The sequence below is a fragment of the Panthera onca genome, chromosome D3 (assembly GCF_046562875.1).
Source record: "Panthera onca isolate mPanOnc1 chromosome D3, mPanOnc1 haplotype 2, whole genome shotgun sequence".
NCBI classification, from domain to species: domain Eukaryota; kingdom Metazoa; phylum Chordata; class Mammalia; order Carnivora; family Felidae; genus Panthera; species Panthera onca.
This window is the reverse complement of record NC_138350.1, coordinates 16694070-16707431: the sequence shown is the minus strand read 5'-3', so window position 1 is coordinate 16707431 and position 13362 is coordinate 16694070. Positions and strand designations below refer to the sequence as shown.

The 13362-nt window shown below is 49.9% G+C and overlaps 1 protein-coding gene across 3 annotated transcripts in view; it reads left to right on the top strand.

The window, feature by feature from the left end:
• The first annotated feature begins 10435 nt into the window (after positions 1 to 10435).
• The window catches only part of SSH1 (slingshot protein phosphatase 1), a 62032-nt gene continuing 59105 nt past the window's right edge, over positions 10436 to 13362 (top strand). For 2 of the 3 annotated variants that reach the window (XM_078435689.2, XM_078435688.2), the window contains exon 1: positions 10436 to 10679. Coding sequence is in view for 1 of the 3 variants with exons in the window: in XM_078435688.2 (XP_078291814.1) it covers positions 10611 to 10679 (69 nt within the window). In the remaining 2 variants the exon portion in view is untranslated. The remainder of the gene's footprint in view (positions 10680 to 13362) is intronic. The other variant, XM_078435690.2, reaches the window with a different exon arrangement.

Genomic DNA, 13362 nt, shown 5'->3' with positions numbered 1-13362 from the left:
AAAATAAGAAAATGCATATATTTAGTGCGTGGGGTTTTTTTTTAGTAATAATTTTTAAAAGGATGGGGTGAACTCCACCCTTTATATACTTTAACTTCTTTTGAATTTTTTAAATCATCTTCATGCTTCACTTTTATATCACATGACCTTGTGCCCCAAGTCCATGGCAATATTTATTTATTTTTTAATGTTTATTTTATTTTTGAGGGGGAGGAGGGGCAGAGAGAGAGAGGGAGAGAGAGAATCCCAAGCAGGCTCCACGCTGTCAGCACAGAACCCAGTGGGGGGCTCGAACTTGTGAACCGTGAGATCATGACCTGCGCCAAAGTTGGACACTCAACCGACTGAGCCACCCAGGTGCCCCGTTGAGAAACTATTCTGAATACACAAAGTTTGCTGATCATAATGACAGAAGGTCCCCAAAAAGCCCTGAAGGACCTTTGGAAGCAATTTCTGTATATTTGGGTGGAGTTGTAGGAGTCAAAGATCCTTCTGTTCCCGTGGCTGGTTGATAAACAGCATGGATCCTTGGAGCTCTGAAATACACTTGGATAGGGCAAAAGGATCATTCACCGGGAGAATTCCCTGCAGGAGGCAGAATTCTGGGTGCGGCAGGTAAAGTTATAGAATAACGAGTCAACGCGCGCCTACTCTCCTTCAGATAAAAGCAGTTTTATTATAACTTTTCAAAGTGTTAAGGTAATCATAACCCCTGTAAATGTGTACAACACAGGAGGTAGAAAGATGAAAGTACTCATCCTGCAGCCAATCCTACCACCGGGAAATAGGGGCTGTTAACATTGGGTGAATATCCCAGAGACAAAATGGGACCGTGTTATACGCGCTGTGTCTCCCGTTCTGTTCACTTACCGATATGGTAGGTCCTGAATCTCTCTCCATACAATCATAGGACAGCAGCCTCCGTTTCACACAGGGCACTACTGTCTATGGATATAACAATTTTTCCAGTTAGTCCCTCAGGGGGGTGTCCCTAGAATTTTTTTTTTTTTTTTTGTATGTTACCAACAAATATCCCGAATGTGTTCCTTGGCACACTCGTCTAATTATTTCCTCGGACTCGATTCCTAAAAATGGAATCTTTGTGCCAAAGAGTTTGCACATTTAAAACGTTCATCCGTTTTGCCAGACGGTCCTCCAGAAGAGCTGTATCGATTGGTAAATTCAAAGGAGCTGCCCACCGTGTACTTGCACCATCTTGAGAGTGAAAGCCTCCTTAAATTTTGCACAGCCCCCATCCACCTAGTTCCAGCCCTGCTGGTGACATTACATATGGTCATATGGTGATGGGCTCTTTGGGAGTTCTTTATAAGGTGTCTCTGTATGTATGTACGATGCATGTATTCTAAAAATTCTTTAATGTTTATTTATATATTTTGAGAGAGAGAGAAAGAGCTCGAGCAGGGGAGGGGCAGAGAGAGAAGGAGAGAGAGAGAATCCCAAGCAGGCTCCGCACTGCCAGTGCAGAGCCTGACACAGGGCTCGACCTCACGAACTGCAAGATCATGACCTGAGCCGAAACCAAGTCGGACGCCTGACTGACTGAGTCACCCAGACGCCGCATGATGTATGTATGTATTTAGCTCATCTTTCCCTTGAAGTGAGTTGGCTATTTTTCTTTTTGATTTGGAAGAATTGCTTTTATGCTTATGGGTTTCCTCCTTCTGTTGCAATGTTTTCCCCAGTGTGTTCGCCATGAAAAGATTTTAAAACTTTTTTGTAGTCAAATCTATTCATCTTTTTTTTCCTTCATGGTTTCTGCCATTAGTATCATATTTAGAAGCCTTTCCTCCCCTCCCCTTCCTGCCCCTTTTTATAAATTACTCGCACAGACTTTTAAGAACTTGTGAGGGTTTTTTTTTTTACATTTGAATATTTGATTCATTTGGAATCAATTTCAGAGAATAGAAGCAGGGTATGGGGGCACCTGGCTGGTTCGGTCAGAAGAGCATGTGACTCTTGATCTCGGGGGTCATGAGTTCAAGCCCCACGTTGGGTCTAGAGCTTACTTTTAAAAAAAAAAATCATCGTCATAAATGCCAACTACAAAATTATTCAAAAGAAGGAAAAAAGGAAACCAGAGAACAATCAGGAGGCCACACGGCAGGACATCTAAGGGCATTATTTTAGTATCAAACATGCCTGGCTTCACCCAGCTCCACCCCTCATGGTCCTCAGGATCTCAGACAAGCTCCCCCTGAATGCCTCATGTAAAATAGGGGGAGGGGGCTGATAACAGTTCCTTACTAGTGGAAAAACTAAAGAGCTAGGGATTTCTCCTGCTGTGGACTTAAAATGAAACAGTGATTGTCACAGGACACAATGCACACTATGTACCCAATAAATGGTATCTCTTATCAGGATCCCCTACACTCCAAAAAATTAGGTTGGGATATTCACTGGAATTGCATTTATTTTAGTCTAGAAAGATTGATAATCTTACTATAATGAGTCTTTCCAACAAAAACAAAGCATTTCTAGGACACCTGGCTGGCTCAGTTGGTAGAGCATGCGGCTCTTGGTCTTGGGGTTGTGAGTTTAAGCCCCATGTCAGGTGTAAAGAAAGATGACTTAAAAATAAAATTTTTTTTGAGTTATTTGGCGGGGGTGGGCAGAGAGAGATAGAGAGAGAGAGGAAGGGGCAGATAGAGAAAGAGAGAATCCCAAGCAGGCTCCACGCTGTCAACATGGAGCCTGATGCTGTCTCGACCCCATGACTGAGATCGTGACCTGAGCCGAGATCAAGAGTCAGCTGCTTAACTGACTGAGCCACCCTAGTGCCCCAAAAATAAAATATTAAAAAAAAAAAAAAGCTTTTCCATCTCTCCATATATGTCTTCTTTTTTGTTCTTTGGTAGTTTTCTAACTCCTCATACTTTTCTTCCAAAACTCGGATCTTATCATATCCTAATTTGTGACCTGCTTCCCCCCAATGCTTAATTTTTTCTGAAAATCTTTCATAAAATACAACAGTGCATTGTTTTATAACATTTTTATATGGCTGCTGTATTCCTTTTCTGTTACCGTAAAACAAACTACCTCAAAATCTAGCAAAAAGAAAATCTTTTTTTTTAATGTTTATTTTTGAGAGAGAGAGAGAGAGAGAGAGAGAGCGCAAGCTAGCGAGCATGGGGGGGGGGGGTGGGCAGCAGAAAGAGAGGGAGACAGAATCTGAAGCAGGCTCCCGGTTCTGAGCTGTCAGCACAGAGACCAACGCGGGGCTCGAACCCACGAACTGCGAGATCATGACCTGAGCTGAAGTCGGACGCTTAATCCATTGAGTCACCCAGGTGCCCCATGGCTGAGTCTTTCTCAAGATCCAGTCAGGATGTTGGCCATGACTCTAGTCTCACTGGGGGCTTCAATGGGGCCAGAGGACCGATCCACTTTCAAGGTGGTTCGCTCACATGGCTGGTAAGTTGGTGCTGGCTGTTGGTAGGAGGCCTCCGTTCCTTGCCATGGGGACCTCTCTCCACAGGGGCTGCGGGAGTATGTCGTCATGACATGGCAACGGGGCTCCCTGAGAGGGAGCGGTCCAAGAGAGAGCAAAATGGAAGCCACAGCGTCTTGTATGACCTCACCTCAGAGGTCACACACTGTCACATCTGTGATTATATAGTAGTTACACAGGTCAGCCCTATGCATTGTGGGGAATGGTCCAGAAAGGCAGGAAGTACCAGGAGATGGGGGTCCGAAGGACCACCTAGGAGGACCATCCCATGCATATAGCCGCATTTACGCAACAAATCCCCTCTCTTGGAACATTCAACCGCTCCGTCTCACAAGCTGAGATTCCAAGGCCCAGTAAGGGTCACTGTATCACTTGCAGACATGGGGCGAGTTACAGGCAGGGTCAGGCTAGCCCAAATCCTGTGAGTCAACCCACCAGAGAGGTGAGGGGATGCCTGGAAGCAGGCAGAGCCCCTCTCCTAGCAGGGGAAACCCACGAAACCAGGTTAAAGCAGGGAGTGGGCAGAGGAATGGAGACTTCAGCCAACATACAGGAAGGAACACAGAGCTCTGAGGCTGCCTGGCTGCCCGTGCCCATCAACCGGCCCAGAGAGATGCCTCGGCAGGAGTCCTGCATACCAACGCTCCCTCCCGGGACACCATGCCCAATGACTCAGGTTTTCAGTCCTCTGGACACCATCCCCCCCGCACACGGGGGCTCATCCAAACTGTTGCCTCTTGGGCTAGAAAGGCTGACAACCTGCACCTGGGCCTTGGGGGTCTGGTTGGCTTGGGTTCAAATGCTAGCTCCGCTCTGAGCCTCAGTTTCTGCATCCAAGGCGACGATCGTATCAGGTGTATTCGTTTCCTAGAGCTGCTTTCAAAACTGCGTGGTTTCAACAACAGAAATGCAATTGCCTTGTGGTTCTGGGTGCCAGGAGTTTGAAATGAGGCTGTTGGCCCTTCTGAGGGCCGTGGGAATCTGTTCCACGCTTCTCCCCCAGTTTCTGGGGGCTTGGCTGGTGACCTTGGGTGTTCCTTGGCTTATGGCAAGACTGCAGTCTTCACACGGCAATTTCCCTGCACGTCTGCCTCCGTGTCCAAATTTCCCCTTTTCATAAGACACAGCCAAGTCAGACGAAGGCCCACCCTCATGATCTCATCTTAATTTGATTCTCTGCCCAGACCCTATTTCCAAACAAGGTCACGTACACAGGGCCTGGGAATCAAGACTTCAACATCTTTTAGGGGGACACAGGTCAACCCGTTACACTAAGTAACACGAATGTGTTGGACAGCTTGGACAGCAAGGACAGCTTGCCATCCCTTTGATGGGCGTGGTTGTGTTCAATCCTCACAAATGACCCATCAAATAAGTGCTCTCATTCTCCTCTCTGTCTTACAGAGGAGGCAGGTGAGCCTCAGAAGAAGGAAGTGTCTGATCTGGAGCTCCACAGCTCCTAAGTCGGGACGCCCGGTTGGTCTATATATATCCCAGCAGGTCTATAGCTCCCCGATGGGGTTGCCGTGTGTTTCTTCTGCCCGAAGGTCACCTTGTCCAGAGCTTTCCCTGACCACTTGCCGAAACAGCCCTCCCCATCACCCTTCTCCCCTTGGTCTTCCAAACCTATTTCATTTCTCTGACGCTAATCTGATCTTATTCGAAGGACTCTGACAATACCAATTTATTGAAGCACAAGGGATTTCGCACGTATTATAGTAAATATATTTGCTTATATGTCGTTTGACTAGGTCCCCCACTGGATGCCATCCAAAGGCAGTGACTGTTTCCTTCACTCGTGGACCCCAAATTCCTATGGAGAGCGTGGGCACTCCAGAAATGTTTGTTGAATGAACTGAGTGAAGGAGAATGTGATACAATGTCCCAGAAGTGCCTGGAATATATTGGATTATGACATTGTGATGGGTTTTTTTTCTTACACTATGTGTGCATGTTGGTTTTTACATTCATTTTCTATGGCTGCTATCACCAGTTACCAGAAACATAGTGGCTTAAAACATCAGGAATTTTTTCTCTTGTAGTTCTAGAGGCCGGAAGTCTAAAATCGAGTAGGGCTGAGTTCTTTCCGAGACTCTGAGTGGAGAATCCATTCGCTTGCCTTTTTCTGCTTCTAGAGGCCACCCCCCCCACCCCGGTACTCCTTGGCTCATGATCCTGCTTTCATCACTCCAACCTCCTGCTTTCGTTGTTACGTATCTTTCTGCTTGCTCTGATCCTGCCACCTCCCTCTTATAAAGACCCCTGGGATTATACAGGCCCACCTGGATAAAGCAGGATACCCTCCCCATCTCAACAGCCTTAATCACACCTGCAAAATCCCTCTTACCATGTCAGGTGACATGTTCCCAAGTTCCAGGGATTGGGATACAGACATCCTTGGAGAGCCATTATGCAGCCTACCAAAGCTTTATTACCTCTCAGTTTCATTTTCGAAGAGTTACGGAGAAATTGCAAATTGGTTGCTCTAAAAAGGGAACTCTCCATAGAGTTCTGAAGAACCTCTGTCTTTTGCCTGAATCCTAAAGCAGAAAACCTGGTCTTGTATACCAGCCTCACCACTCCCTAGCTATGTGACCTTGGGCGTGTGACTTAACAACTTTGCGAGTGAATTTCCTCATCTGTGAAATAAGGATCACAACAGTGGTGACAAGAAATAAAGAAAGCAGCCCAACCCAGGAAGGAACACTGGGGCCATAGGAGCACAGAGAAGGGGCACCTAATTCAGCCCTCGGTCAGGGAAGGCTTCCTGGAGGAGGTGAGCCTGCAGCCTGAGTGGGGACATTCCCATATTAATAACCTTGTCTCCAGCACACTCACAAAGCATTTTGCATAACACCTGGCAGACTGCAAATTACTCCATAACCTGTTGTGTGGTTTTTTTTCTTTTTTTCTTTTTTCTTTAAGTAGGCTTCAGAAGCCCAGGGTGGAGCCCAACGCGAGGCTTGAACTCATGACCCTGACCAGCCATGAGATTAAGACCTGAGCTGAGGTGGACTGAGCCACCCAGGTGCCCCCTGTTGTATTTATTGATTTATTGATTTATTTAATGTTTATTTATTAACGAGTGGGAGAGGGGCAGAGAGAGGGAGACACAGAATCTGAAGCAGGCTCCAGGCTCCGAGCTGTCAACACAGAGCTGGACATAGGGCTTGAACTCACGAGCCATGAGATCATGACCTGAGCCGAAGCTGAAGTCCCACGCTTAACTGACTGAGCCACCCATGCGCCTCTCCCTGTTGTTTTTTGATAGTTGAAAAAGCTGGGAATACAATGACCAGATCAAAGACGATTAAATAAATTTTGATGAAAAAAAATTAGGATGATAACGAAGGGAAAGGGCTTTACTGGATAGAAGAAAACTTTGGAGCTGCCTCCTCTAGCTGAGTCCCCTCTTCCACTCCTGGGGTCCCTTGAAACCTACAGACTGACTCCAAGTGGGGGAGGGGGACTTTCACTTCTCCTATCCCCTCCCCACCCCCCTGATGGGCCCCAGCGGAGTCAGGGCCCCAGCCATTTGCACAAGAGTTTAAAATAACCAGGATTTGAAATCAAGCAGAATCAAAGCAGGATGGATCTGTGCCTTGGAATCTGGAGACAAAAGGAAAAATCAGTGATACGGTAAAAAATGTTAACATTTTGTTCATCATGGATTTAGGCATTAAGTTTGATTCCCTAAAATGTTGCATGAAAATATTTCTCTGGTTACTTACTGGGGTGGTTGTTGGTTTGTTTTGGAGGCCCCTGAAGTTTTGGGCCCTCACCCTGGTCCCAGCCCTGCCCCTGAGATTTTTCTTAGGGACGATGTGACAAGACAGAGATACTTACAATAAAGTCCAGTGACACTTGCTGTGTCTCTGGGGACAGAATGGAGGTGACGGGATCCTGGAAAGGACCAGGCCCGGGGGCTTTTTGGACGGGGTATCAGGCAAGAATTAGTTGTGGGAGGGAAGAGGGCCTCTCTTGAGGAGGAAGTGAGAAAGCATAGAGATGGTCTCCGGAAAGGGGGGAGGTGGGTTTAGTGCCACCCAGACAACAGGATCAGAGCTTGGTATGGATTTCTTTCTTTCTCTTTCTTTCTTTCTTTTCTTTCTTTCTTTCTTTCTTTCTTTCTTCTTTCTTTCTTTCAAGTTTATTTGAGAGGGGGGAGGGTCGGGGGGGGGGGATCTGAAGTGGGCTCTGAGCTAATGGCAGAAAGGGCTCCAAGCTAACATCAGAGAGTCTGGACGCAGGGTTCAAACTCACGAACGCTGAGATCATGGCCTGAGCTGAAGTCAGACGCTTAACCGACTGAGCCACCCAGGCACCCAGGTTAGGATTCCTTGATTGCAGAGGAAGAAACTAGAGGCAAGAGCGGAGGGGTGACCTGGCATTTGTGTAGGTAAATCTGTAATCCCCAGACCAGGACCTTTAGCATCGTCAGGGAATTATTAAACGTGTAAAAATTTCCAGCTTGCTATTAAATCAGTGAATCAGAAACTCTAGAGGGTGGGGCCTAGATGTCTGTTTTCTCCAGGGGATTTTCAAACACTTGAATTTGAGAACCACTGGCCTAAGGCTCTCGGCCCTAAAACCCCACACCCATTTCACAAATACGTTGTAATGATTACTAACTGGGAACAAAATTTATAGATTATAAAGCCCATGTACACATGTAGTCTAAAAACCCCAAATCCGTGATGCACTGATGTAATGTAGACGTAAAAGAAAAATAAATCATAACAAAACATGCATTTCAGTGTGTGAATACTTGGGCACAGCTCTCTGGAGGGCAAAGGAAAGTCTCAGAAGTTTGTGTCTGTTTTTAATGAACGGGTTTGGATTTGAGAGTAAGATATTCATCATTCAACTGAAATTTTGTCCCCAATTTTGTCTTATATTTGGATACTTATTTATTTTTGAGAGTGAGAGAGACAGAGTGTGAGCGGAGACACAGAATCTTTTGAGAGAGGGGGAGACACAGAATCCTAAGCAGGCTCCAGGTGCCGAGCTGTCAGCACAGAGCCCGACGCAGAGACTCAAACTCAGGAACTGCAAGATCGTGACCTGAGCTGAGGTGGGATGCTTAACTGACTGAGCCACCCAGGAGCCCCTATATCTGATATTTTAAAATAAGTGCTAACTAAGTATGACTGTGGACCAAGATCACAGGTACAAACGCAAATCTGTTTGGTCAACTACTCTTAATATTAGGAGTGGCGTTGCCATTCATAAACTCTTCCCAAATGGTGACCAACTCCCCACAAAGCTCTCAAAGTATATTTTCCCGTCTAGTTAAACACAGTTGCATTTCTGAAAATTCGTGAAAGAGCCTCGGCATTGATGTATAAAATGGAGTTAAGTCCTGGCTTCAGAGAATTTTGAATGGGTTTCTCACCTACACAGGTGTTTGTGGGAATGGAACAATTCTTTGGGAAAGTCTCCAGTACCTTGCAGGACATCTCATATTCCTGGCTCCTGCCCTCTAAATGCCAGTGGCTCTCTAGTACCCATAAGCAAGACAACAAAAAATACGCCTACAATTAAAAAAAAAAAAAAATGCTCCATAGGGGTTACAATGCCCCCACTGAGAACCACCTTTATAATGAATGGTGCTGAAGGGTGCCTGGGTGGCTCAGTCGGTTAGTCGGACATCGCTCAGGTCATGATCTCCCGGTTTGTGAGTTCCAGCCCCCAGCCCGGCTCTGTGCTGACAGCTTGGAGCCCGCTTCTGTGTCTCCCTTTCTCTCTGCCCCTCCCCCATTTACACTCAGTCTCTCCCCCTCTCTCAAAGATAAACATTAAAACAAAACAAAAAAAATTAATAAATAAAATGAATGGTGCTGAAGAGTCAGATCCCAGGAATATGCAGGAGGTCCCAGCCCCTGGATTTGGGGGAGGGATCCAGGAGGCTGCGTGGGTTTCTGGCGGGGGTGGGGGGGCGGAGCCCTTTGCTGAAATGCAGGATTGGACCAGGCCATGTGGGGGTGCTTGTGCAGTGTGCACGCCAGAGACAGAAGTGAAGAAGGGCTTTTTGGAAATGAAAGAGAACTTCCCTATCATTGAGTCAAGCCAGTACTGATTGCTACGGTACTCCACCTCTCCTACATCTCCATACTGATCACATCTTCCCAGGAGGACAGCAGCAGCCCCTTCCCTGGTCTCCCTCAAACCTTCCGCCACACAGTCCATTCCCTACCCAGCAGCCAAGAGCTTTCTGGAGCCCATCCCTATGTGCCACTCTTCTTGCTTCCCTCCGTAGGCTCTGGCCTCTGACGGACAAATAACCTTCCCGTTTCCAGGCCTTTGTGCATGCTGCCACCAACCCCCCAACCTCCAGGCTGTCTCCCCCGCCCTTCCCCCGTTAATCCTGCTCTCCTGTCAGGCCTCAGAGCAAATGTCCCTTTCTCAGAGAAGCCTTCCCTGACTTCCCAAGGAGTTGGCTGGGTTTATGGACACAGAAAGAATTCATATAAAAATATTAGCAAAATAATTTATAAATGTGCCTAGTCATTTGATTCACTCCTGTAAAAGACCTGAGGACAGGCCCGATCTGACTTGCGCACTGTTGAATATTCCATGCCTGCCACTTAGCAGGTGCCCAATATTTCACAAACGAATGAATGAAGGAACGAATGAATTTCTGCAGACTGCCGAGGGTTTCTATCTCCCGGTCCCTGCGCTTCCCCTCCTGCGCAGTCGCGGGGCCTCGCTTTCCCGCCTGCTCAGCGGGCGAGCCCCCTGGGGCGGACGTGCCCGCGGAAGCGCGCGGCCCTGGTCCCCAGACCCGAGGGCCGGGCGCGCGGGCGGGGGCGTGCGTGCCGGGCGCGCGGGGGAGGCTGCCGGGGCCTCCAGCGGCCGCTCCGGGCTCCCGTGCCGCGCACGCGCACGCGCGCCGCCCCGCGCCCCGCCTTCCCCCCCTCCCAGCCGCAGCGCTCCGGGCCCGGCGCGCGCCGGCGCGGGAGGCGGGAGGCGGGTGGCGGGGGCGGTGGACGCCGAGGGGGAGGGGCGGCCCGGCCCGGCTCGGCCCGGCCGCCCGCGCGCGGCTGCTCTAGCGCCCCGGGCCCGGCCCGGGCGGCGGCGGCGGCGGCAGCGGCGGCTCTAGCCGGAGGCCTCGGCGGCGCCCGTGCGCCGCGCCGCAGCCATGGCCCTGGTGACCCTGCAGCGCTCGCCCACGCCCAGCGCCGCCTCCTCCTCGGCCAGCAACAGCGAGGTGAGCCCCGGGCCCGCGACCCCGGCCCGGCCGAGCAGCCGCTGCTCCAGGCCTGGGCCGGGAGTGCGGGGCGGAGGGCGCCCGGGCCCTGCGGAGACCCCGCGGTGCGACCGTGTCTGGGCAGCCGGCCTCGGGTTACTGTGCGGGAGACCGAGAGTGTCACCCCGTCTGTGTGTGGAGCCGTGACCTCTGTTTGGGGGTGACTTTCAGGGAGACTGTAGGTGCGGGTGTGACCTCTGTCTGGGGGTGGCCCTGCGTGAGACTGTGTGTGTGTGTGTGTGTGTGACTGATCCCCGTCTGGGGGTGACAGTGTGGCAGACTGGGTGTGCGACTGGGACTCCTAGTTGGCGACTTTGGGGGATGCTGGTTCTGAGATTCGTGGCTCTGTGGCTGTTCTAGGCCCCTACCCTGCGATCCTGGCTGTGTATGGGAGACTGTGTGTGACGGTGGCCGGTCTGCTGGGAAACTGCACCCGCCTGATGCTGTGACAGAGGCCCCCCGGGGAGGGTGGGGGGAGGTGCCCCTGGGAATGTTTGAGATTGTTTCCCCGACTGCACGCCCCTGGAGGTCTGTCTCCCCGGGGCCCGTGTCACTGTGTGTCAGTGACCGAGTGAGCTCAGGGCGCTTGTGTGACTGGGTGTCTTGTCTTTGTGTGTGGCTGAGTCTGGATTTTTTCCTTTTTGAAATGTCCTTCGGGACTGCATGTTTGTGTGTATCTGGCTGTGTGGCTGGGGCCGATTCCGGGGTTCCTGTAGCTGCACGGTGCATTCTGGGGGCTGAGAGTGCACCGAGGCACCCTGCGGGGTTCTGTGTGTCCCTGTGCCACCAGGCCTGTGTTGGCCGGCTCCTTCTTGTCCTGGAGTAGATTGGGGAATGGGTCCTCTGAGCCTGGGGCCTCTGACAGCTGCAGGGCTGACCCTCTTGTCCCCTGCTGTCCCACTTTCTCTCAGAGAACTGTGGCCTCTGGTCTACACTCCTATCCGTGGCACAGGCCGAGTGTTGGCCTAAAGATAGAGCAGCTGGAGGAGGAGTTTGGGGACTGTTTAGAGAAGGGAGAGAAGTCTGGAGGAGCCCTGCAGGCCCAGGAAGTGGCCTCCCCAGCAGCTGAGCGAATCCAGCCCCTTCTCTGTAGAGGAAATTGATAACACGGAAAGGTTTGTGTGTGTTCGCGAGAGACCAGGAGAGAAGAGGAACCAGTTTGAGGGTAGCTCTTCAGCCTGTTTCACCAGGAACAGTGCGAACATTTTCAGAGAGGGGGCAAGACCGAACCCCTATGCATAGCCCCCTCTTCTCCAGGAGAGGCCGTTCATGAGTTCCCTTGTCTGCAGACAGGATTCTGCAAGTCGATCGCAGGGAAAAGAACATGGGTGGCCAATTGCCTGCCACTGAGAATTCAGGCAGCAGTAACTTCTCTCCTCCCCACACAGACATCTGTTCTCCTCCATCATTCCGATTCATGCCGTCTTGCAGTTCCCAGAGTACTTCGAAGCACTTAATCTCATGTTCTCAAAACTATGAGGTGAGGGAAGGGTTCGGCTTCAGTAAGGGATTACGCAGAAGGCCTCTCAGCCTCAGTCTTGGTTTCGATTCCTGACCTCTTCCTGTCTGAGACACAGTTTTTTGTTTGTCTAAAAAAAAATTTTTTTTTAAGTTTACTTACTTATTTTGAGAGAGAGAGGGAGAAAGAGAATCCCAAGCAGGCTCCGTGCTGTTAGCACAGAGCCCAGCACGGGGCTGAGACTCGTGAATCTTGAGATCATGACGTGAGCCTCAGTCGAGAGTCGGACACTTAACTGACTGAGCCACCCAGGTGCCCCTGAGACACGGTTTTTAAATTTTATGTTATTATCTTTTAGCTGAGATACAATTCACATATCATGCATTCACCATTTCAGACTGTACAATTTCAGACCACTTTAGCGCCTTTTAGTATATTGACAGGGTTGCACGACCATCACCACTGTGTAAGTGCCAGAAATTTTCATCACTCCCAAAAAGAACCCTCACCCCCCGTAGCCATCACCTGTGGCCCCCCTCTCCCCGCCCTTACCCTGCTCTCCCCAGATTCTAGGTTTCCACTGATTACTTGTGTTGTCCCCATAGATTCACCCGTTCTGGACATTTTGCATGAGTAGAATCCTACAATAAGGTGACCTTTTGTGTCTGGACTCTTGTCACTTAGCGTAACGTCCGCAAGGTTCAACCATGTTGCGGCATGGGTCAATACTACACTCCTTTTTATTGCCAGATAATATTCCACTGCATGGGTGAATCACGTGTTGTGGGACATTGGGGTCCTCTCCACGAGACACGTTTAAAACTGTTCCACAGAACGTTATTTTTACCAAGTGCCAATGACCCGGTAAACGTGAGACTGAAACTCAACCGCCTTTTATTTACCGTTAGTAGAGCAGCACCATTAATTGCCCAGTGAACTAGCCGAGGTTGGGATGTTCCCTGGAAGGCGAGGCTTTCTCCCAGATGGAGTGAGGCACGAAGAAGCAAGAGACGATACGGAGAGAGTAGGCGCGTGTGCGTGGAGTCAGGAGACGCGGGTCCAGGCCGGCTGGGCCCCTGCTCTGATGTTCCTTCGGCCTCAGCTCCTGCAAAAGGGCTGGCTTCCCTCTTTAACGTGTTGTCTGGGCACATCCTACAGCTTTCTTCTCTGGAATAACTGACCTTA